Below are 23,359 nucleotides of genomic sequence, written 5' to 3'. Positions count from 1 at the left end.
AGATAAACAAAAGTGTACTTCCAGCTGGGCACCAGTGGCTCATGCCTGTAATCCTAGCTACACTGGAGGCAGAGATCAGTAGGATCTCTGTTCAAAGCAAGCTCAGGCAAATATTTTAGCCTATCTAAAATATCCAACACAAAACAGGGCTGGTGGAGTGACTCAAGTGGTACAGCACCTGTCTAGCAAGTGTGAGGCTCTGAGTTCAAACCCGAGTACCACCAAAAAAAGTATGCATGCAAACCAAAATAAGATAAATCAGGACTATATAAAGAGCACTTGCAAGCCAAGTGCCAGTGACTCATACCTGTAATCCTAACTACTCTGGAGGCAGAGATCAGGAGGATTGTAGTTTGAGGTCAGCCAGGCGAAAAAAAGCAAGAATGTATCTCAAAAAATATCCAACACAAGAAAGAAAGGGCTACTGGAGTGGTTCAAGTGGTAGAGTGGCTGCCTAGTAAATAAGAGGCCCAGAGTTCAAGCCCCAGTACTGCCAAAAAAAAAAAAAAGAACCTCCAAAACAAGTGAGGGTTATGTGACTCATCTCCTTAATTTTTTTTTTTTTAAATCCAGGGCCTCCTGAATTCTAAGCGCTGGTTCTACCACGGAGTTCATACCCTTAGCCTGCCCCCCGCCCAACCTTTTTTTTCTTCTTTGCTTTTGTTTTTTTGAGACAGAGTTTCACTATGTAGCCCAGGCTCGCCTGGAACTTTCCATTCTCCTGTTTTAGGAGTACTGGGATTATAGATGTGCACCACCATGCACAGCTCACCACATAACTTGTGTTGGATTGGGATTTAGTGCTCATGTATCAATCTCATCTGAGCCCAATGCCGTCATGGTTTCTCTTTCTGTCTTTTTTTCTTTGTTGGTGCTAGGGATTGAACCCTGGGCCTCCCATGTGCTAGGCACAGGTGCTTCCATTGAGCTACACCCCCAGCCCTCAATCTTTTTTGGAGCTTCCTGAAAGAGGTGCTTAGAACAGAGTTTTGGGGGATTTGTCTTTGTTCTATCTTCACACTTACCTGAAAGTTAGTTCTCTCTTAATTTGTTTTCTGTTAATATAACTGAATACCACCAGCTGGGAAATTTATAAAGAATTAAGGTATATCCAGCTCCTGGTTCTGGGGGCTGTGAGGCTGTTGCTGGTGCGGACTCTGCAGAGTCTCAAGGCAGCTCCTAGCATCTCAGGTGAGAACGGGAATGCAAGATACAGAGCCCAACTGGCTTTTAAAACAGACTCACCTGCAGATAACACATTAACTCACTGATCAATTCCTGAGGACAGAGCCCTCATGGCCTAACCATCTGGTCTCACCTCTTTTTTTTTTTTTTTTTTTTTTGCGGTACTGGAGTTGAATTTAGGGCCTCTAGTTTGATAGGTAAAAGCTTAACCACTTGGGCCACACCCCAGCTCTTTTTTGCTTTAGTTATTTTTTCAGATAAGGTCTTGTGGTTTTTTTTGCCTAGGGCCAGCAGCAAGTAGGGCCCTATGCCTCCTAGAAGCTGGAATTATAGACATAAACTACCAAACCTGGCTTGTTGGTTGAGATGTGATCTCACTAACTTTTTCCCCCAGGCTGTCTTTGAATTGCTGTCCTCCTAATTTCTGCCTCCTGGGTAGCTGAGATTATAGGTGTGTGCCACCACACCTGGCTTGGTCTCATTTCTAATACCTCCTAATAGGGATTAAATTTCAACATGAGAAACATTCAAACCGTAGTATACCTCACACATGCCAAGCACTCTCTACCCCCACCTCAGTGTGCTACACCCCCAGCACCTACCTCAGGCCCTTCCCCATTATCATCTAGCATCCTGTGTTCCTTTTGTCTCCAGTGTTCTCAGATTTCATAATAGTGTGTAACAGGTACTCAAAAACTGCTTTTGCTGAAAAGCACTGGCTCCTTACTTGGGCCCACTAAATTAACTAAAGCACGAGGAAGGTTTGGCATCCCTGCCTCCATTTTGTCTAAGCCATTCACCTTGCTATTGCTTTGGAATCCAGGAAGGATTCCAAAAGGAGGGAACTGCCCCCAGGAGGGGAACAGCAGAACCTTTTTAGAACAGACCACTGCCAGGCAGCAATGACTTGCTTATCCTGACAGCAACAACTTTTCCAGAGCCCACTGGAGCAGGCATCAAGGATTGTAGACTGAAGAAAGTGTAAACTGAATGACAGATATCAAACAAACAAGTAGACAAAAACAGAGACTTTCAAAGCCTTTTCTCAGATAAAGAGAAAAATATATACAAAATAAGAATCCCAAACAAGAACTGGGTGCCAGTGGCTCACGCCTGTAATCCTAGCTACTCAGGAGGCAGAGGGAAGGAAGATCACAGTTTGAGGCCAGCCCAGGCAAATAGTTCGAGAGAGCCTTATCTTGAAAATACCCAGCATGAAAAAGGGCTGGAGGAGTGGCTCAAGTGGTGAATGTCTGCCTTGAAAGTGTGATGCCCTGAGTTCAAATCCTACTACTGGAAAGAAAAAAAAAAAAAGGAACCTCAAACGAGGACTGAGATAATGATCCCAGGAACATACCTGCCTGTGACCAGGACTCTTGACTATGCATACCTTTCTCCCCCTGCCCAATTCTTTGTCTACCTAAATCTGAAGCTGATGTCTGTACCCTAAAGATGGCAAAGATGGGCCTACGTGCTTCCTTGGCCTCTGCCTGCTGCTGCCCGTGTTGTATGATGAACCTCCTTTCTTGACCCTTCACCATGAACCCCTGGAGTTTGTGCCTAAGGCCTAAAACTTTGCTTTCATGTGTGGGCCCTTCCTGTCTGAAAACTCTTATCAGTTTTCACTCCACCAGTCCTATTTTTGTGTTGGGTTTTTTCAAGATAGGGTCTCTGAACTGTTTGCCTGGGGCTGGCTTTGAACCTCCTAATCTCTGCCTCCAAGTAATTAGGATTATAGATGTGAACCACCAGCTCCTGGCTTGTCTGAAAATTCTTGTCCAACAGTTCTGGGAAGTCTCTGTTATATTCCTTTGAGGACTTCCCCCTCTCTTTTTTCTGCTCTATTATTTTAGAATTCTTCTTCAAATATTGGAATTTTGAGGCTGGTTCCCTCTTCTTTTCCTTCTCCTTCTTCTTCTTATACTGGAATTTGAACTCAGGGCTCTGTTCTTGTAAGGAAGATGCTCTACCACTTGAGCCATTTGTCCAGTCCAAGTTCCCTGGTTTTCTTGAAAAAGTTTCCAATTCTTTTGGTGAGAATTTTACTTTTGCTCTTGTATTTTTTTTATTTCCAAGGGCTCTGTTTTATTCTCTGCATGTTAAAGTATTCTTATCTTCTTTCATGTATACAGCATTTTCTCTTTACCTGACAAAGGTTTTAAAAGTGTTCTTTTTTCACTTTCTCTGTTTTTGTCTGCTTGTTTGTTTGCTTTCTGTCATTCATTTTACAGGCTTTCTTCAGTCCTCAACCCTTGAGTCTTCTGCTCCTGTTTAAGGAGTGGGGCATTGCTGGGAACATGGCTCAAGTGCTTGCCCTGGGTTCACACGTTAAATAAAGAACTTTTCTTTCTCCTTCCTTACTTCCTTTATCGTGGTACTGGGGTTTGAATTCAGGGCATCACACTTGCTTGGCAGGTGCTCTCCCACTTGAACTACTCCATCAGCGCTTTTCTTGTTGGCTATTTTTGAGGTAGGGTCTCACCAACAGTCTCCTATTTGTGCTTCCCTTGAATAACTGGGATGAGAGGTGGGCACCATCACACCCAGCCATTGGTTGAGATTAGATCTCAAAGACTTTTGCCAGGGCTAGCCTTGAACCAAGATCCTCCAGATTTCTGTACCTCCCCTCACCACAGTAGTTAGGATTACAGATTTGAGCCACTATGCTAGGCCAATAAATAATTTTTTTAAAAAGATGGAGGTAAAAAGCCTCCTTGTGCTGCTGGAGGTGTGGTTGGGCCTTGTCAACTGAGTATTTTATGTCAGGGTTATCTGGTTGGCCGGTTTCTAAGGGGAATGTCACACCCCATAGATCTTTCCTCTTAGGCCAAACAGATTTTCCACTGAGATCTCTGTGATATCTTTTCTAGAGGATAAAGTCCTGGTAGCTTGTCTTCTGGAAGAAATATGGATGGAGGCTTCCGCATTCCACAAGTACACTGCCTTCTTGCTGTTTTGCTTCCCCCCACCCTTTATTTTGGGCAGTAATGTGATTTGAACTCAGGGCCTTCCGTTTCCTAGGCAGGTGCTCTACCAAACATTTGAGCCACTTCACCAACCCTGTTTTGTGTTGGATATTTTTTTGTTTTGTTTTGTTTAGCATATTGGGACTTGAATTCAGGGCTTCACACTTACTAGGCAGGCACAATATCACTTAAGCCACTCTGCAAAGTACGGATTTTCAAGATAGAGTCTCCCAAACTATTTGCCTGGGGCTGGCCTTGATTCTCCTGATCTCTGCTTCCTGAGAAGCTAGGATAACAGGTGTCAGCCACCAGCGCCTGGCTTGAGGCTTCTTAAGTATGGTTCAGATGCGTTCTTACCACCCAGAAGGCCAGTATGGTTCCCAGTACTTTGGGTAACCTGTAGTGTACCACTGGCACACTGGCCTCCCCACTCCAACATGTTGGGTCTTGTCTCCTCTTTTGAGCTCATCTTTGTGGGTTTAAGTCTTTTCAAAATTATCTTTAATGATTTTCAAAAAACCATTCCCTAGCTGGGCACCAGTGACACAGGCCTGTAGTCCTAGTACTGAGGAGGCAGAGATCAGGAGGATCTCCGTTTTAAGCCAGCCCAGGCAAATAGTTTGAGAGACCGTATCTTGAAAACCCTCCACAAAAATAGGGCTGGTGGAGTGGCTCAAGATATAGGCACTGAGTTCAAAACCCAGTACTACAAAAATAAATAAATAAATAAATAAATAAATAAATAAAACAAAAACAAAACAATTCCTTTAAGCCAGATAATCCCAGCTGCTTGGGCAGCTGAGGCTGGAGGGTGTTTAACTTCAGGGGTTTGAGACCAGCCTGCGCAGCACAGCAAGACCCTGTCTCCAAATAAACAGAGGGCTGGTGGAGTGGCTTAAGTGGTAGAGTGCCTGCCTAGCAAGTGTGAAGCTCTGAGTTCAAACCTCAGTACCAGAAACAAACAAACAATCCTTTTATTGAAATTAGAATTTTAGGAGGGAGACAAATTAGATGTGTCTATTCATTTCATTCTTTTACTGTAAGCCTTTATTATTGCTGTTATTTTGAATAATATGCTACAAATTTCTTTCCCTTCCTTCCTGTCTTTATTTATTTATTTATTATTTTTGCTAGGCAGGATCTTAAAAAAGCCCATGCCGGCCTCAAACGCCAGACCTCCTGCCTCAGCTTCTCAAGAGCTCGAATCACAGGTTTTGCCACAAGAAGGGATTTTTTTTTTTTTTTACAAATTTCTAAAGGTATAAAACAGAAGATAATGATAACTACGTCTCTTTCCCTTTCTTGTTCTGTCATTTCCATTAACAGTTTCTTACTTGAAAAGAACCTTTTGAGGGTAGGTACATGTACTTAATCAAATGAACCGTTAACTTTCACAGCTTAGGAAATATTTATTCAACAAAGACTGGCCCCTGTCTGGTAGGGGCTCCTGCTCAGGGCTGCAGGATGTGTTGCCAAGTAGCAAGGGCAGTTGTTTCTCTTCGATCTAAGAGAAATGTGTGCTTTGTCTTTCTTTTCTTTTTTTTTTTTTTTTGTGGTACTGGGGTTTGAACTCAGGGCTTACACCTTGAGTCATTCTACTAGCCCTTATTTGTGATGGTTTTTTCGAGATAGGGTCTCATGAACCATTTGCCTAGGCTGGCAGGAACTCGATCCTCCTTATCTCTGTCTCCTGAGTAGTTAGGATTACAGGCATGAGCCACTAGTGCCTCTCATAAGAGAACTGCGTGTTATTGTGAGGTGGTCCTCTCAGAAGTACTAGTACTCTATCCATTTTTCCTTTTTTTTTTTGGCGGGGCGGGGGGCAGTACCAGGGTTTTGAATTCAGGGCCTCTCACTTACTAGGCAAGCCCTCTGCCACTTGAGCGATGCCTCCAGCAGCTCCCCCTCCCCGCCCTGCCCTTTTAATCACATTAATTATTTTTCAGATAGGATCTTATGCTTTTTGCCTGGGCTGACCTTAGATCACTATCCTCCTACTCCAGAGTAGCTAGGATTACAGGTATGTACCACCACCCCAGTGTACTCTTTGAGAGATGCTCTTGCTTACTTTTTTGTCCTGGCTGGTCTTGAACCTCTACCTTTTGAGTAGCTAGGATTATAACCCTGTACCACTGTGCCTGGATCTCCATTTTTCAAAGGAGCAAAATGAGAGAGAAGAGAAAAACCAGAGAGGAACTGAGACTCCAAAGCAGGTTTTAGAAGTCAGCATTGTGCAAGGCACATCAGCTGAGAGGTAGGTCTTGATGGTCTAGTTTCTCAATGTGTTTCTTGATAGGTCTGGTTTTCAATCGACCAAGGAGTTTCTTAAAGATCAAGACTTCAGGGCCCCACCCCACACCTACTGAATAGGAAACTCAGGTCAGAATGAAGCATTTGTACTTTTCAGAAGTGTTCCTAGTGCACATTACATGTTTATTTATGCACACCAAGGAGTTTTACTGGGGTGGGGGGACGGGGAGCTAGGGATCAAACTGAGGGTCTTATGTATCCCCCCCCCCAAGCCCCACAGTAAAATCTAAGCACAGGTGTGCAGAAAAGACGCTCTGGGCAAACAGATGTAGGGAGCCTTCACAAAGAAGGTATCAGTTTGTCTGTGAGCTGAGTGGGATTTGGACACATGGATAGTGTGGGAAGGGGGAGCCATTATCAGGCTTGTCTAATGGAAGACTGAAGCACGGGCCTCTTCACCGTCACCCCTCACCATCCTTTCCATCCCTCTTCGATCTCATCCCCTAACCTCCACAGCCTTTTCATGGGCTGAGCTCAGGTAAATAGAGTTTTCTGCTCTCTGGGAGCAGGGAGGTGGTGCCCATCGAGAGAGATGGATTAGTACAGAAGGGGAGGCACAGCCAGGGCTGGTAAGAAGCCAGGAAGGAGCAAAGATGGAAAACAAGACACAGGTGGACAGGGAAGCCACAGGCAGACATAAACTTGGGTGGATATGAAGGGGCACGCAAAAGCATAAGAAACAGCACGCACAGAGGCCACCTGGGACGGGCAGGTGAGAGGGGGCGCAGGCGATTCCTCAGAACTGTGAAAGGTCCTCATCCACAGCCCACCTCTTTTCTGAGCTCAGGAGAGGGGAGGAACTCCGAGTGCCCAGCCTGGCTTGCAGTGCGCCCTGCCCATCTTTCTGTCTCACTGATGTCTCATCCAGGCCTCAGGCTCCAGGGTGAGGTGTGCGGGACGTGCACCCTGCTCGTGTCAAGGGAGATGACCTCCTCCCTCTTGCGTCACATTTATTTCAGATGTTTATCATTAGGCCTGCAGCCTTGCTTCTTTTTGGTTTACAACTCAATTTCATACACGTCCCTCAGGACCTGGCTTTTCTTGGGGTGCTTTATTCTAATCCCCAGGCCCAGCCGACTGGGAGCTCTTCAATTCATTTACAGACCACTTTCCCTTTAAGCTGTTTTTCCCTATTCCGCCACCTTCCCAGACTCCCTGGCTCTCCCGACATCCCTTGCAGTTTCCAAACACACCACATTTCCCATAAATCTTAGCGCAAAAGGGGCAACCCTAGGGAACTTCAAGTACCAAAATGCTCTCCTATCTGTCTCGGTGACTACCGCGCTGACCGATGGGGTTTGTAGTCACCTAGGAATTGTCGGTCCGTCATAAAAACTACTCATCCCAGGAGTACCAGCGTTAGAGGCGGGTTTCCCTCCTGTCTTTTTTTTTTTTTTTTTTGCGTGCCCCTTAATTCTCCATGGACTCCAATTCCCGTCGTGCCTTGCACTGAGATCCCCGCGGCTGTGAATGGGGCTGTAGCCAAAGTGTTTCCTGGGAGCTGTAGTTCCTCTGTTGGTGCGGCGAGGAGGAGGCGGAGTGACTCGGCGGCCATTAGCTGTGTGTAGTTGCCCGGGACTAGGAGCTTAAGTGAAGAGGGAAGGCTTATTCGGTGGAAATCAACCATGGCTATGGGCTCCTGCCGGGGATAGTCCTGGAGTACGGAGCAGGCGGGCTTTTCGGTGCCCCGCCCCGCCCAGTGGCGGGGCCTACTAGGCCTTCGGGCATCCCCGGTCTCAAGTAGGCCTCGTCTGCCGGCAAGGGCGCCGCAAAGGCGGGAGTCACCATGTCGCTGGTTGCTTACGCTAGCAGCGATGAGAGTGAGCCGGAGGAGGCCGAACCGGAGGAAGAGGAGGCGGCGGCCCCTACGTCTGGGCCCACTTTAGGGGGCTTGTTCGCTTCTCTCCCCGCGCCCAAGGGTCCGGCCTTGCTGCCCCCGCCCCCCCAGATGCTGGCCCCAGCCTTTCCCCCGCCGCTGTTGCTGCCCCCACCCGCAGGAGACCCCAGGCTTCAGCCCCCGCCCCCCTTGCCCTTCGGCCTGGGAGGCTTCCCCCCACCTCCAGGCGTCAGCCCGGCTGAAGCGGCGGGAGTTGGGGAGGGGATGGGCCTGGGGCTGCCGTCGCCCCGGGGTCCTGGTCTCAGTCTGCCCCCCCCTATCGGCGGTGCCGGGCCCCCCCTGGGGCTTCCCAAGCCAAAGAAGAGGACGGAGCCGGTGAAGATCGCGGCGCCGGAGCTGCATAAGGGGGATGTGAGTATCCGGGGAGGGCACCCCCAAACTGTACAGCGGGTTTGAGCCCAGCTGTAGGAGGGACTTGTGGCGATTTTGGGATTCCTTGCAAACGCATCCATGGACTCGAGACCACTGGGATTCTCTTAAAGTGAGATTAATTGAACTGAAGTTTGTCGACTTTGGGGAGTTAGGGCATTTGGCCATGCGGGTTTCTCAAGCGGGGCCACATGTCCCCACCTGGCACTGACAAGCTCAAGCCCACGCCTAGGAACCCTGGTTTCCCCTTTAGCATCGTCACCTCAGGCTGGCTTTTCCCTGAGAACAAGATGAAATCTGGCACCTGAAGAAATGACAGGGGACAGGACTCCCGAGCCTTGCTGAACACCCAGTACCAACCTTTACTTCTGAACTCAGTAGCATCAACCCTGGAGGGAAAGGATGGGACTCCCGGACCCTGTTTTTAAGGGGAGGTAGGGAAGAAATCGAGTATTTATTGATTTCGGATCATTTGCCAGGCCCTGGCCCTCTCCTTCACTTCTCTCAGATACCTAGGAGATCACAGTGTGTTTTACAGATGAGAACCAGGAGTCTGGCATGTAAGATCCGACCTGGTAAAGGCAGAGGGAAGATTAAGAGCCGGGTCTACCTGAACCTCAGATCTGTGCCTCAGTTCTAGGTATTGTCAAGCTGGGTGAGTTAGGATATGCTTAGGTACTATTTTTACAGGAGGCCGTCAAACTTCTGTCAAAGGCGTCTTCCGGAGCAAGGACTTTGGGAATACAGCAAACCAGAAAGAAGCCTTTGATACATTTTAGACTAACCTGGAGTTCTTTCCTTTCTCTCCTTTGGGAAGTTAATTAGTCAAACCTTAACACACCTTTGAGAACTTTCTTGCTTTTTTTTTTTTTTAGCTTTCCTGTTCTGTGTCCCTGCTTGCTGCTTCTTCAGTTTCTTCCTCCAGATTTCCTAATGGTTATCTCTTGTCTGTTATTCAAGTATTGTTCTCCATGAGGATTTCACTAGCTGCTTAAATTGCAGCCTCCTGTCACTTGCTACTTCCTGTTGCCCTTCCATATTGTTCAACCACCATCTAACATACTTTATAATCTGCTTCTTTCCTTCCTAGTATACAAACTTCATGAAGGCAGGGATGATGATGATTTTTTAAATTTATTGTTATATTCCTAGCAGTTAAAACAGTGCCTGCATATACTGAGGACTCTTAGTTTTTTCTGAATGAATGAACTCAAATTAATATGGAGTCTTCCAGCTTCAAGACTTCCTCTCTTTTTTCAGACTTACTTTCTTTTTTTGGGGGGGAGGGCACTTGAACTCAGGGCCCCTGTTTACTAGGGAAGCACTGTACCATTTGAGCCACACCCCCAGCCCTTTTAAGTTTTTTTTCTCCCCCCCAGATAGAGTCTGGCACCTTCTCCAGGGCTGAGGTCCTCCTGCCTAGTAGCTGTGATTACAGGCATGCACCATCATGCAAGACGTTTTTCCAAACTTTCTTCCATATCATTCACTCCTTCTTTCTCACCTTAGTCTCTCATTTATAGGTGTAGGATCCAAAAAAACCTCTACTGCTTGGCACTGGTGGCTTCCACCTATAATGGTAACTACTTGAGAGGCTGGGATTGAGAGGATCAAAGTTCAAGGTCAGCCTAGACAAATAGTTTGTGAAACCCCCATCAGAGCAAAATGGATTAGAGGTGTGACTAAAGCAGTACAATGCCTCTTTGCAAGAGTGAAGCCCCAGGTTCAAACCCCAGACCCACTAAAAAAAAAAAAAAAGCCACACTAAAGTTGGCTTGAACTTTTTTTTTGGTTCCTTGAACTTTAACCTGAGACAAAAAAAGGTTTGGGAATGAGCCCAGCACCTGTGGCTCATGCCTGTAATCCTAGCTATTTGGGAGGCTTAGATGGGGAGGATCAAGGTTTGAGGCCAGTGGAACAAATAGTTTGAGACATCCCATCTCCAAAAATAACCAGAGCAAAAATGGACTGGAGGAATGGGTCAAGCAGTAGAGTGCCTGCTTTGCAAGTGTGAAGTCCTGAGTTCAAACACCAGTCCCAACAACAACAAAAAACACCCCCCTACACTTTATCTGTGATGTGTGGGGGATGAGAGAAGAAGGTGACACTTTGAGCCAGCCTGCCTCTTCCTCAGTGACAGTGGAAAGGCTCCTTTCTAGTTCTGTGAAGCAGCATTAGAAAAAGTTGCTGAGCCTATATTAAAAAAAGAAAAAAAAAAAAAGAAAAAGTTGCTGATAGCTGGGCATGGCAATTCACGTCTGTAATCCCAGCTACACAGGAGGCCCCTCAGTTTGATGTTGGCCCCTGGCAAAATTGAGAGACACTACCTGAAAAATAACTAAAGGAAAAAAAGGCTGGGGGTATGGCTCAAGCTTGCCTAGCAAGCTTGAGGCTTTGAGTTCAAATCCCAGTACCTCCTAAAAATAAAAAAGTTGTTGATTGAGCTATAGAATCTTCCATGTAGGTTGGTTGAAGTGGCAGAAAACTCAGGACTCCTAACCATCATTCCTTGGAAATATAATTCACTGCATTGCTGAGGTGAGCATGACCACTTTGCCATTTTAGATGATAGTTTTGTTCTCTGAACATGTAATTCTTTTTTTTTTGGCAGCACTAGGGTTTGTACTCAGGGCCTACACCTCGAGCCACTCCACCAGCCCTTTTTTGTGAACAGTTTTTTCAAGATATTTGCCCAGGCTGGCTTCAAACCTCAATCCTCCTGATCTCTACCTCCAGAGTAGCTAGGATTACAGGTGTGAGCCACGAGTGCCCGGCTGAACGTGTAATTCTTGGGGAAAGGTTGCCTAAGAATATTTAGGATGGTCAGGTAAGAGTAACTGTGGTCCTTCTTTTTTTGGTTGTACTATAGTTGAACTTGGCCTTGCATTTGCTAGGCAGGCGCTCTACCACTTAAGCAACATCCCCCAGCCCTTTTTGCTTTGGTTTTTTGGGATAGGGTCTTATGTTTATCCCCAGATGGGGCCTGGACTTTGATTCTACTATTTATGCTTCCCAAATAGCTGACATGACAGGCACACACTACCATGCCCAACTATTGGTTGAGATGGGGGTCTTGTGAACTTTTTGTGGGGGCTGGGATTGAACCATTATCTCTGCGCCCAGTAGTTTGGATTAGAGTTATGAACCACCATGGCTAATCCATAACAGTGGTCTTTAGAAGAGCTGTACCTCCTCCAGTTTTAAGACCCTCTGATTCTGACCCCTGTGTCTTGCACCTTAAAGACTCTCAGTACGCTTTTGAAGGAATGAATGAATTAGTTTCCTTAAGTAATTTCCCCTTAGGTGCTAAAGTAGAAGTAGTGAACTCTGGACCCTCTCCTTTTTTTTTTTTTTTTTGTTTGGCGGTACAGGGGCCTACACCTTGAAGCCACTGCTGTACCAGCCCTCTTTTTTTGTTTTTTTTTGTTTTTTAATTTTTATTTTAATTCTGCCCCTCGCTACCAGGCAGAAACTATTCTGCCCTTATCTCTAATTTTGTTGAAGAGAGAGTATAAGCAATAATAGGAAGGACCAAGGGATTTTGCTAGTTGAGATAAGGATAGCTGTACAGGGAGTTGACATGCATTGATTTCCTGTACATTTGTGTTACCTTCTAGGTTAATTCTTCTTTTTTTATTTATTTATTTATTTATTTATTTTTTTTATTTTTTATTTTTTTTTTTTCATTTTTCTTTTATTATTCATATGTGCATACAAGGCTTGGTTTATTTCTCCCCCCTGCCCCCACCCCCTCCCTTACCACCCACTCCGCCTCCTCCCTCTCCCCCCCCAATACCCAGCAGAAACTATTTTGCCCTTATCTCTAATTTTGTTGTAGAGAGAGTATAAGCAATAATAGGAAGGAACAAGGGGTTTTGCTGGTTGAGATAAGGATAGCTATACAGGGCATTGACTCACATTGATTTCCTGTGCATGGGTGTTACCTTCTAGGTTAATTCTTTTTAATCTAACCTTTTCTCTAGTTCCTGGTCCCCTTTTCCTATTGGCCTCAGTTGCTTTAAGGTATCTGCTTTAGTTTCTCTGCATTAAGGGCAACAAATGCTAGCTAGTTTTTTAGGTGTCTTACCTATCCTCACCCCTCCCTTGTGTGCTCTTGCTTTTATCATGTGCTCATAGTCCAATCCCATTGTTGTGTTTGCCCTTGATCTAATGTCCACATATGAGGGAGAACATACGATTTTTGGTCTTTTGAGCCAGGCTAACCTCACTCAGAATGATGTTCTCCAATTCCATCCATTTACCAGCGAATGATAACATTTCGTTCTTCTTCATGGCTGCATAAAATTCCATTGTGTATAGATACCACATTTTCTTAATCCATTCGTCAGTGCTGGGGCATCTTGGCTGTTTCCATAACTTGGCTATTGTGAATAGTGCCGCAATAAACATGGATGTGCAGGTGCCTCTGGAGTAACAGTCTTTTGGGTATATCCCCAAGAGTGGTATTGCTGGATCAAATGGTAGATCGATGTCCAGCTTTTTAAGTAGCCTCCAAATTTTTTTCCAGAGTGGTTGTACTAGTCTACATTCCCACCAACAGTGTAAGAGGGTTCCTTTTTCCCCGCATCCTCTCCAACACCTGTTGTTGGTGGTGTTGCTGATGATGGCTATTCTAACAGGGGTGAGGTGGAATCTTAGTGTGGTTTTAATTTGCATTTCCTTTATTGCTAGAGATGGTGAGCATTTTTTCATGTGTTTTCTGGCCATTTGAATTTCTTCTTTTGAGAAAGTTCTGTTTAGTTCACATGCCCATTTCTTTATTGGTTCATTAGTTTTGGGAGAATTTAGTTTTTTAAGTTCCCTGTATATTCTGGTTATCAGTCCTTTGTCTGATTTATAATTGGCAAATATTTTCTCCCACTCTGTGGGTGTTCTCTTCAGTTTAGAGACCATTTCTTTTGATGAACAGAAGCTTTTTAGTTTTATGAGGTCCCATTTATCTATGCTATCTCTTAGTTGCTGTGCTGCTGGCGTTTCATTGAGAAAGTTCTTACCTATACCTACTAACTCCAGAGTATTTCCTACTCTTTCTTGTATCAACTTAAGAGTTTGGGGTCTGATATTAAGATCCTTGATCCATTTTGAGTTAATCTTGGTGTAGGGTGATATACATGGATCTAGTTTCAGTTTTTTGCAGACTGCTAACCAGTTTTCCCAGCAGTTTTTGTTGAAGAGGCTGCTATTTCTCCATCGTATATTTTTAGCTCCTTTGTCAAAGATAAGTTGCTTATAGTTATGTGGCTTCATATCTGGATCCTCTATTCTGTTCCACTGGTCTTCATGTCTGTTTTTGTGCCAGTACCATGCTGTTTTTATTATTATTGCTTTGTAATATAGTTTGAAGTCAGGTATTGTGATACCTCCTGCATTGTTCTTTTGACTGAGTATTGCCTTGGCTATTCGTGGCCTCTTGTGTTTCCATATAAATTTAACAGTAGATTTTTCAATCTCTTTGATGAATGTCATTGGAATTTTGATGGGAATTGCATTAAACATGTAGATTACTTTTGGGAGTATCGACATTTTTACTATGTTGATTCTACCAATCCATGAGCATGGGAGATCTCTCCACTTTCTATAGTCTTCCTCAATCTCTTTCTTCAGAAGTGTATAGTTTTCCTTGTAGAGGTCTTTCACATCTTTTGTTAGGTTTACACCTAGGTATTTGATTTTTTTTGAGGCTATTGTAAATGGAATTGTTTTTATACATTCTTTTTCCGTTTGCTCATTGTTAGTGTATAGAAATGCTAATGATTTTTCTATGTTGATTTTATATCCTGCTACCTTGCTATAGCTATTGATGATGTCTAGAAGCTTCTGAGTAGAGTTTTTTGGGTCTTTAAGGTATAGGATCATGTCGTCTGCAAATAGGGGGTTAATTCTTCTTGAACTAACCTTTTCTCTAGTTCCTTGTCCCCTTCTCCTGTTGGCCTCAGTTGCTTTAAAGTATCTGCTTTAGTTTCTCTGCGTTGAGGGTAACAAATGCTGTCTAGTTTTTTAGGTGTTTTACCTATCCTCATACCTCCCTTGTGTGTTCTCACTTTATCATGTGATCAAAGTCCAGTTCTCCTTGTTGTGTTTGCCCTTGATCTAATGTCCACATATGAGGGAGAACATATGATTTTTGGTCTTTTGGGCCAGGCTAACCTCACTCAGAATGATGTTCTCCAATTCCATCCATTTTCCTTCGAATGGTAACATTTTGTTCTTCATGGCTGCATAAAATTCCATTGTGTATAAATACCACATTTTCTTAATCCATTCGTCAGTGGTGGGGCATCTTGGCTCAGCCCTCTTTTTTTTGATGGGTTTTTTTGAGATAAGGTCTCACAAACTATTTGCCCATGCTGGTTTTGAACCTCGATCCTCCTGATCTATGCCTTTGGAGTAGCTAGGATTACAGGTGTGAGCTACTGGTGCCTGGCAACTCTGGACTCTTTTTTTGTTGGTACTGGGGGTTTGAACTCAGGGTCTCACGATTATTAGACAGGTGCTTGACCAGTTGAGCCACTCTTTATCACCCCATCTCTGGACTCTGATTCATTTACTCACTCATTCACTTCTTACCTGGTGCTAAGAATACAATGGTGAACATGATAGACCCTGCCCACGGGGAACTTATGTTCTACTTTAGGAGACAGACAAGGAAATAGATTTTACGTCAAGTCAGAAAAGAGCCCTGATAGAGCTAGTGTCATGAGAGCACACCTAGCAGACTCTTATCCAGTCAGGGAGTTATTGAGGCATCAGTAAACGGAGATGTCTAAACACAGATAAGACAGAGGAGTAGGAGGCAGTCATAACAAGAGGGGAGAGTGCAGAGGAGCATATCATGCAGTGGAAATGGAGGGTATAGAGAGTGAAGGTATTTTTGGGAACCTTGAGTAAGGCACAGTGACTGGAGCACATGTAGGGACAGCAGCAAGAGATGGAGCTGAGAGGGAGATGACCATGGGCTTGGATGCCAAGCTGAAGTCTTCCCACTTTGTTCTGGGCTAGTGAAGATTCCTGAAGCCTGAACCCGAATTCTCTTACTGAAGAGGTGCTGATGATTTGTAGGAGGAATAGTAGGGATGAAGAGAACTGGGGATATTTAGGAGGTAGTTGTGACAAGACTAGAGGATCAATGAGGTGTCACCAGTGAAGGATTGGCCCCTCTGCCTTTGACCCAGGCAGCTGGCAATGCAGTGGTGCCAGGAGGCAGAACAGATCAGGATTTGGTTAGAGTTGGTTGGTTGCAAATACTGAAGACAACCTTATGCTGCCTCCATGAAAGTGTCACGAACACAGTGCAGTACCTCACAGAGGGCGTGGGGTCAGGAACTACATACCTGTTGGGGACCCTTACGCAGTTCATTTTTCTGGAGACCAGTTTCTTCTGCTTCTTAATCTTTTTGTTGTTGTTTTGTTTTTGAGACTGGGTTTCTCTGTGTAGCCCAGGCTGGCCTTGAACTCACAGTCCTCCTGCTTCAGCCTCCCAGTTGAGATTACAGGTGTAATCTCCACACCTGGCCTTACTTATCTTTTGTTGCAGGTAAAAGCAACCTACACCTTCTTGTTTTTTATTTCCTTTTCTTTAAAGATCATCCCAGATTGAACCATAATCTAGTCCCCATTCTGGTCTTATAGCAGAGAGAATTTGATTAATTTGATTTGGGTCAGGTTTTCCAATTATTTGCAGTCAAGGTAATACCAGATTCTTCCTCCAGAAGTATTCCAAAATTAACTTAAGTCAGTTTTTTGAGACAGGGCCTTACAATGTAGTCCAGAGTGGCCTTGAACTCATGATCCTGCTACCTCAGCCTCCTGGCGGCTGGTATTACAATGTGTAGCACCATGTGTGGTTTAGTCTGCTTTTGATTTAAGTGGGAATTAGGAAAGAGAAGAGATGATCATCCCCCTCTTCCCTTCTTGCTTTGACTCAAGCTACATTGGCTGATTTCATAGGTCCAGAGGTTGCAGACTTTTGAAATAGGGATGCAAAAAACAAAAACAAAAACAAAACAAAATTCAGAGAGTAAGTCTCCTATAAGAGCTGTCCCTCACATAATGCATATTCTTATGCAAATAGAAATTTTAGAGCTGGGCTGGAGGCGTGGCTCAGTGGTGGAGCTCTTGTCTGGTGTGCACAGGTTCTGGCTTCCCCCCCTAGCATACTACCACTGTCAGGTTGTTTACCCAGATAGTGGAGAATTGAAATTCTGAGACATACTTCACTAATTTTTGTCACTTCTAATAACCAAATGATTGTTACCTACTGTGGATTTAGCTAAGTTTCAGTCCCATGGAAAGAGAAGGGAGTGGGCACTTGTCACTGAGCTGGGCTCTTTTTTTTTTTTTTTTTTGGTGCAGTTCTGGGATTTGAACTCAGGGCCTATACCTTGAGCCACTCCACCAGCCCTTTGTGTGTGTGTGTGTGTGTGTGTGTGTGTGTGTGTGTGTGTATGTGAGAGAGGGAGAGAGAGAGAGAGAGATGGGTTTTTTCAAGATAGGGTCTCGAGAACTGTTTGCCAGAGCTGGCTTTGAACCAAGATCCTCCTGATCTCTGCCTCTTGAGTAGCTAGGATTACAGGTGTGAGCCACAAGTGCCTGGCAAGATAAAAGAAGATTCTAACTCAAGGGCAGATATAAGCAGAAGATAATTGAGACCATAGTTAAGAAAGTTGATGAATCTGGCTAATTGGGATAATAGTAGTAGTGATTATGATTTAGAGCCTTGGGGGTGGGGTGTCTGGTCTTGGACCCTTATTTCCTCCTTGGCTTCTGGCCCTGGCAGCTAGTGATTGCTTTTTGGAGAGGGAGTCTCTCTGAACCAGAGCCTGGGAAGATAACAGGGAGGCTGCCGTGGGGAATAAGGCTCTGATAGATTAGCAGATCCCACTGGACCCTGCTTAATGGAAAATGTCTGTTTCCGTTCTTGCTCAGCAGTCTTGGGTGTGTGTGTCTTGTCACTCTTGGCAGCTGTTGCAGAAAGACCAGTGGTGGCCATTGAGGCTTAGCTTCTTTTGAGGCAGAAATATAATGCTTTCTTAAGAAACACAGCTAATTTGTGCCTCCAAAGCCCATGTGAGTCTGTTGTGGCCAGGCACACCTCCCACCTGGGGCTTTGATGTTGCTAGCATTGCTTTTCTGTCTCAGCCCAATGGTACAGACCCCTCAGCCTGCCTTTCTCTGGTCTTCAGTACTCTAGGAGATGACCCCACACTTCCATGTAATCGACTCCTGAGGACAGCAGGTGGTGGTTCCTCAAAGTTAAACATTGAATTTCTCTGTGATCTGCCAGTTGCCCTGTAGGTATAAAGAATCCAAACAAAGACTCAAACAGATAGATTCACCAGTAGGCCAGTGTTTATACCACACCGCTCCTGGGAGCCAAGGGTGACAACAACTCCGCAGATGAATGGAGAGGCAAAATGTGGTGGATGCGTACAGTGGAGTATTATTCAGCCTTAGGGTGGAACAAAATTCTCTACCTTTTTTTTTTTTTTTTTTTTTTTAGTGGTACTGGAGTTGGAACTCAGGCCTCATGCTTGTTAGGCAGGCACTGTACCAGTTGAGTCACTCCACCAGCAGGATGGATCAAAATTCTGATCTAACATTGTTGGACCTTGAAGACATTATGCTGAGTAAAACAGTCCAATCACAAAAGGACAACTATGGTCTGATTCCACTTGTAGAGGGACCCAGGAGAGGCCAATTTATGGAGACAGAAGGAACTGTAGAAGTTGCCATGGCGGGGGAGGGAGAATGAGGAGTTAGTTTAATGATAATAGCATCTGCTTTGGATAATGAAAATGTTCTAGAAATATTGATGATGGTTGCACAACATGGAGAACATACTTAATGCCACTGAATTGTACACCAAAGAATAGTTAAATGGTATATGTTTTATGTATATGTATGTCCCATGATAAAGACAAAAGTTTTGTTTTTTCCCCCTGCCCCCAAGAAAGTTTTTTTTTTTTTTTTAGGTACTGGGGCTTGAACTCAGGGCCTTCACCTTGAGCCACTCCACCAGTCCAGTTTTTTGTGATAGTGTTTTTCAAGATAGGGTCTCATACTATTTTGAGCTGGTGCAGGCTGGCTTCAAACTACGATCCTCTTGATCTCTGTCTCCTGAATAGCTAGGATTACAGGCATGAGCCACCGGCGCCCTGCCCAAAAAAGTTTTTAAATGCTCCTGCAACTTTTCTGATCAAGGATGTCTCCTCTGTGTTAAATAAATCCCGTGTGCTTAGGCTAAGCCTGTTGCCTCTAGCCCAGTTCATGATAGGAACTGAACTGATTTTCTTTCAAATGCTCCTAGACAGCTATATCCCCCCAGGATGGCTGGAGGATGTACCACACATCTTTTAGTACTTGGATTGCTCATCTCTCTGTTGTCCTGTGCCTTGAGATTTATTTTCTTTTGTGAAGTGTTCAGATCATTCCTTGTATTTCTGTTACCTGCTAGTTTTCAGTCAAGCCCTTGCATGCCCCAAAGTGCTTTGAGTGGCGTTGAAGCCTCTTTCCATAGTTAGCCAATGAGTCCCACGCTTCCAGTCTCTTCTGGGATGGGGCTGCTGAGATTGGTGCAAGGGACCTTGGGTAAGTCTTCATTGTTTTCCCCCCTCACAGTGTCCCCTGGGCTTCCTCCGTGGCTGAGTAGGTTGTTGACTGTCTCTAAGCCCTGTTTGTCAGCCATTAGGGCTAAACATCATTTATAACCCTCCCTCAGAGGTAAGTATCATAACTTAGGAATTGTTTAGGGGCTTAGCACATTTTTGAGGTTCTTACTTGAGTGTTGTGTTTCAGGGAGTCTATCATGGTTATGTATGTCTTGAGATGACTTAGAAAGGGGTTCAGTAGACGTTCACAGAAGACGCTCAGAAAGGGGATGATGAGTAGTCATAGCAATCGCTAAACAGGGTGTTCTCAAATCTCCATGCAGGTTTTTGGATTTTTTTTGTTTTTGTGCTTTTTAAACTTCAAACTCAGGTTGTCAGTATAATGAAAACAACCTGTGACATTTAAAGAACAATTGACTTTTCCTCCTACAGCTGATCTGGCCTTCAATTCTATTAGCTGTAGGACAGTTTGCCTCCACTCTCACAGTAGCCACTTTTGTTTGTCACAGGATCTGAAAAGTAAGAGTATGCTTATAATTTTTTAAGTAGAATGGTCTTAAATTTGGATAAAATGTGTGTTGTCATTGGATTTACTGGATAAGATGTTAAAGTGTGAACATGCCCCAGGAAAGGCTCCAGGAAAACCTTGGTGCTCTATGTGGTCTGCTGGAAAGAAAATAGGTCTTTAGATGGTGTGTGGGGGGGTGAATATGATAAAAAAAATATGTATGAAAATAAAATCCATTTTTTGTACAATTAATATATGCTTAAAAAAAAGAAAAAGAGGAGGGCTAGGGATGTAGCTCAGTGGTAGAGTACTTGCCTAGAATTCAGTCCTCAGCAAAGACAAGGTCAGGAAGATGCCTCTCAGAGGCAAGGAACAGAGAAAAAAGATAGAACCTACTTAGGTGATGGGTGCTTACAGCTTTTTCTTGACTGAATTTGACATCTTGACAATCCAGGGGGAATAATCATTTGTGAGCTTTGTTTAGATTTTGAGTTTGTAGGCATCTTCATGGACAGTGGCTAATGCAGTCTTTATAACATCATTGCGACATGTATTTCTTATGGAGGTTAAATAGCTGATTCCCCAGCTAGTAAATGACAGAAGTGAGATGCAAACCCCTTTCTGATTTTGTACCTTGGCTATCTCAGCTGTATCATGTGGGATCTAGAGCACCTCATCAGTTTGGGTGTCAGACTTGGACAAACACACAGTTCAGTGTGGTGTTGCTGCCAGCTTGTTCAGATCCTGGTTCTTCCTTATGTGGCCATTATTTAACCTCTTTGAGCCTTACTTCTCTCACTTGTAAAATTGAGCTCATGATGTTACTCTAAGGATTACATGGGAAATTTTAATTGTACAAAAATGTAAATTGCCTGACATGTAGTAGGTTCTTGGTAGACTTTGCTCTTTTCTTTGCTGTCCTTTTCTTATTTAGTTAGTTTTTGTTGTACTGGGGTTTGAACTCAGGGCCTCACGCTTGCTAGGCAGACGCTCTACCACTTGAGCCACTCCACCAGCCCTGCTGTCTTTTTCTTAATCCCTCACATGTAGGTACCAAGACTGATTTCCCTTCTGAGTTGTTTTTAAAATGCATTTGGCAGCAGCTAGTAATTAAAACCATCACTTTCCTGACCAGGAAGCAATATTCAACTGAAGATACTGCCTTTGCTGTCAGAGTAAGTGTGAGAATGCACATGTGAAAAAATCACATATATAGCACAAGTACCAGCGAACCAAGTGATGCAATGCCATCCCAAACAAATGAGTGACATTTGGTAGTGAAAAAGAACAAGGTGAGATTCATCAGACAGATGTCTCAGGAGCTTGGAGTCAGGAAGTATGAACAGAGTGCACATTGACGGACAGCAAGAGGTGGCAAAGATAGTGGTATGGGGATTGGAAGTGACCAAGGGAAGAATTTATAGGAGTGAAGCGCAAACATAGGAACAGTGGATTCTTTGAGGGACTTTTAAAAAATGCATGGCTAGGCCAGGCACCAGAGGCTCGTGCCTGAAATCCTCGCTACTTGGGAGGCAGAGATCAGGAGGATTTCAGTTCAAGACCAGTCCTGGCAAAAGTTTACAAGACTCCATCTCCAAAATAACCAAAGTAAAAATGGTCTGGAGGTGTGGCTCAAGCGGTAGAGTGCCTGCTTTATAAGCGTGAAGCCCTGAGTTCAAACCCCAGTCCCATCAAACAAAAAACAAGGTTGGGTATGGTGGCTCACATCTTTAATTCTAGCTATTTGGGAAGTAAAGATCTTTTGGTTCGAGGGCAGCCCAGGCAAAAAGTTTGAGACTCCATCTCAATCAGTAGCCGGGTGTGGTGGCATGCGTCTGTCACCTCAGCTACTCATGAAGCTTAAATAGGAGGATCACAGTTCAGGCCAGCCCAGGATAAAGTGAAACCCTATAAAAAAAGTAAAACCCTGTCTTTCATAAAGTGAAACCCTATCTTAAAAAATAACCAAAGCAAAAAGGGCTGGGAATATTGTAAAGTGTTGTAAATAATAAACATATATATATATATATTTTTTTTTTGGTGGTACTGGGGTTTGAACTCAGGGCTTTGCACTTGTGAAGCAGGTACTCTACTGCCTGAGCTATGTCTCCAATCAGTTTACTCTGGTTATTTTGGAGATGGCATCTCTCTTTTTGCCTGGGCTGACCTCAAACTTCAATCCTCCCAATCTAGAATTACAGGTGTGAGCCACCAGTGCCTGGTTGACAAGTTATAATTTTATGTAATTATGGAACATAAGGTGATACTATGATTTATGAATATAGTATGAAATAATCAGTGTATATATTCAAATATTTATTTTTGTGGTGAGAACACTTGAAAGTAATTTTAACAATTTTTTTTTATGGTTCTGGGGTTTGAACTCAGGGCCGCACACTTGCTAGGCAGGTACTCTACCTCTTAAGCCACTCTGCCAGCCCTTTTGTGTGTGTGTGTGTGTGTGTGTGTGTGTGTGTGTGTGCGTGTGTGTATGTTGAGTATTTTCGATATGGGTCTCTTGAACTCTTTGTCCAGACTGGCTTTGAACATCAATTCTCCTGATCTCTGCCTCCTGAGTAGCTAGGATTATAGGTATGAGCCACTGGTGCCTGGCTCTAGTTTTAGTTTTTTTAAGAAGACTTTATATAGTTTACCATAATGGCTGTACTAATTGAGGGAATGTTTGAACCACATTTGATGTTTTTATCTTTTACTGCCTTTTTATTACTGTTGTATACTTGTTGTTTTTACTGGATAGTAAATTTTTTGTGGGCAGGTCATAGCGCACAGAAAGTCTTGAGGGACACTCAGGTAAATGATCCAGGTTGTGCCTCTGGAGATTAGTGGCTTAGGACTCTAGCTGTCCAAAAGCCTTGCCTGGGACAGCAGCTAGAAACTAGTACTTAGCAGTGTCTACATATGGTAAGTTCTCAGTAATTAAGGTTGAAAGATCCCTATAGCCCACAAATTAAAAAATGAATCTGTGTGATATGAGAGTCTATCGAGAAAGACAGGCAGAAGATTTGGGTTGTTACAGAATCTTGAGGGTGAGTAGGATCTTAGATTCCTGCTTAATTACTCTTGTTTATAGATGCCCAAACCAAGGTTCTCAGAACAAATGAGAAAGATTCTTGGTTTGAGGAGTCATTTAAAAAATGTTGCCAGGCGCTACAGTTCCCATTTGTAATCCCAGCTACTTGGGAGGTGGAGATTAGGAGAATCAAGGTTCGAGACCAGCCTGGACAAAAAGTTAGCAAGAGTCCCATTTCAATAAGCTGGGTATGGTGGCACACACTTGTGGTTCTAGCCACATGGGAAGCCTTATAGAAGATCTTGGTTTGAGGTCAGCCTCAGACAAAAATGTGAGACCCTATCCAAAAATAACTAAAGCAAAAAAGGGCTCAGGCCATGACTCAACCAGTAGAGCTCCTGCCTAGCAAGTGTGAGACTGGAGTTCAAACCCTAGTATAGCCAAAAAGGAAAAAGTTAAGGCTTG

General features: G+C 44.1%; 1 protein-coding gene across 1 annotated transcript in view; it reads left to right on the top strand.

The window, feature by feature from the left end:
* Window positions 1–7,971: 7,971 nt before the first annotated feature.
* Window positions 7,972–23,359, top strand: part of Prcc (proline rich mitotic checkpoint control factor) — a 29,495-nt gene continuing 14,107 nt past the window's right edge. Inside the window, exon 1 of the mRNA XM_020163424.2 lies at window positions 7,972–8,709. Coding sequence (XP_020019013.2) covers window positions 8,248–8,709 — 462 coding nt within the window. The 5' untranslated portion in view covers window positions 7,972–8,247. The remainder of the gene's footprint in view (window positions 8,710–23,359) is intronic.

The sequence above is a fragment of the Castor canadensis genome, chromosome 11 (assembly GCF_047511655.1).
Source record: "Castor canadensis chromosome 11, mCasCan1.hap1v2, whole genome shotgun sequence".
Classification (NCBI taxonomy): domain Eukaryota; kingdom Metazoa; phylum Chordata; class Mammalia; order Rodentia; family Castoridae; genus Castor; species Castor canadensis.
The sequence above is the reverse complement of the archived record's forward strand: the minus strand, read 5'-3'. Positions and strand labels throughout refer to the sequence as shown.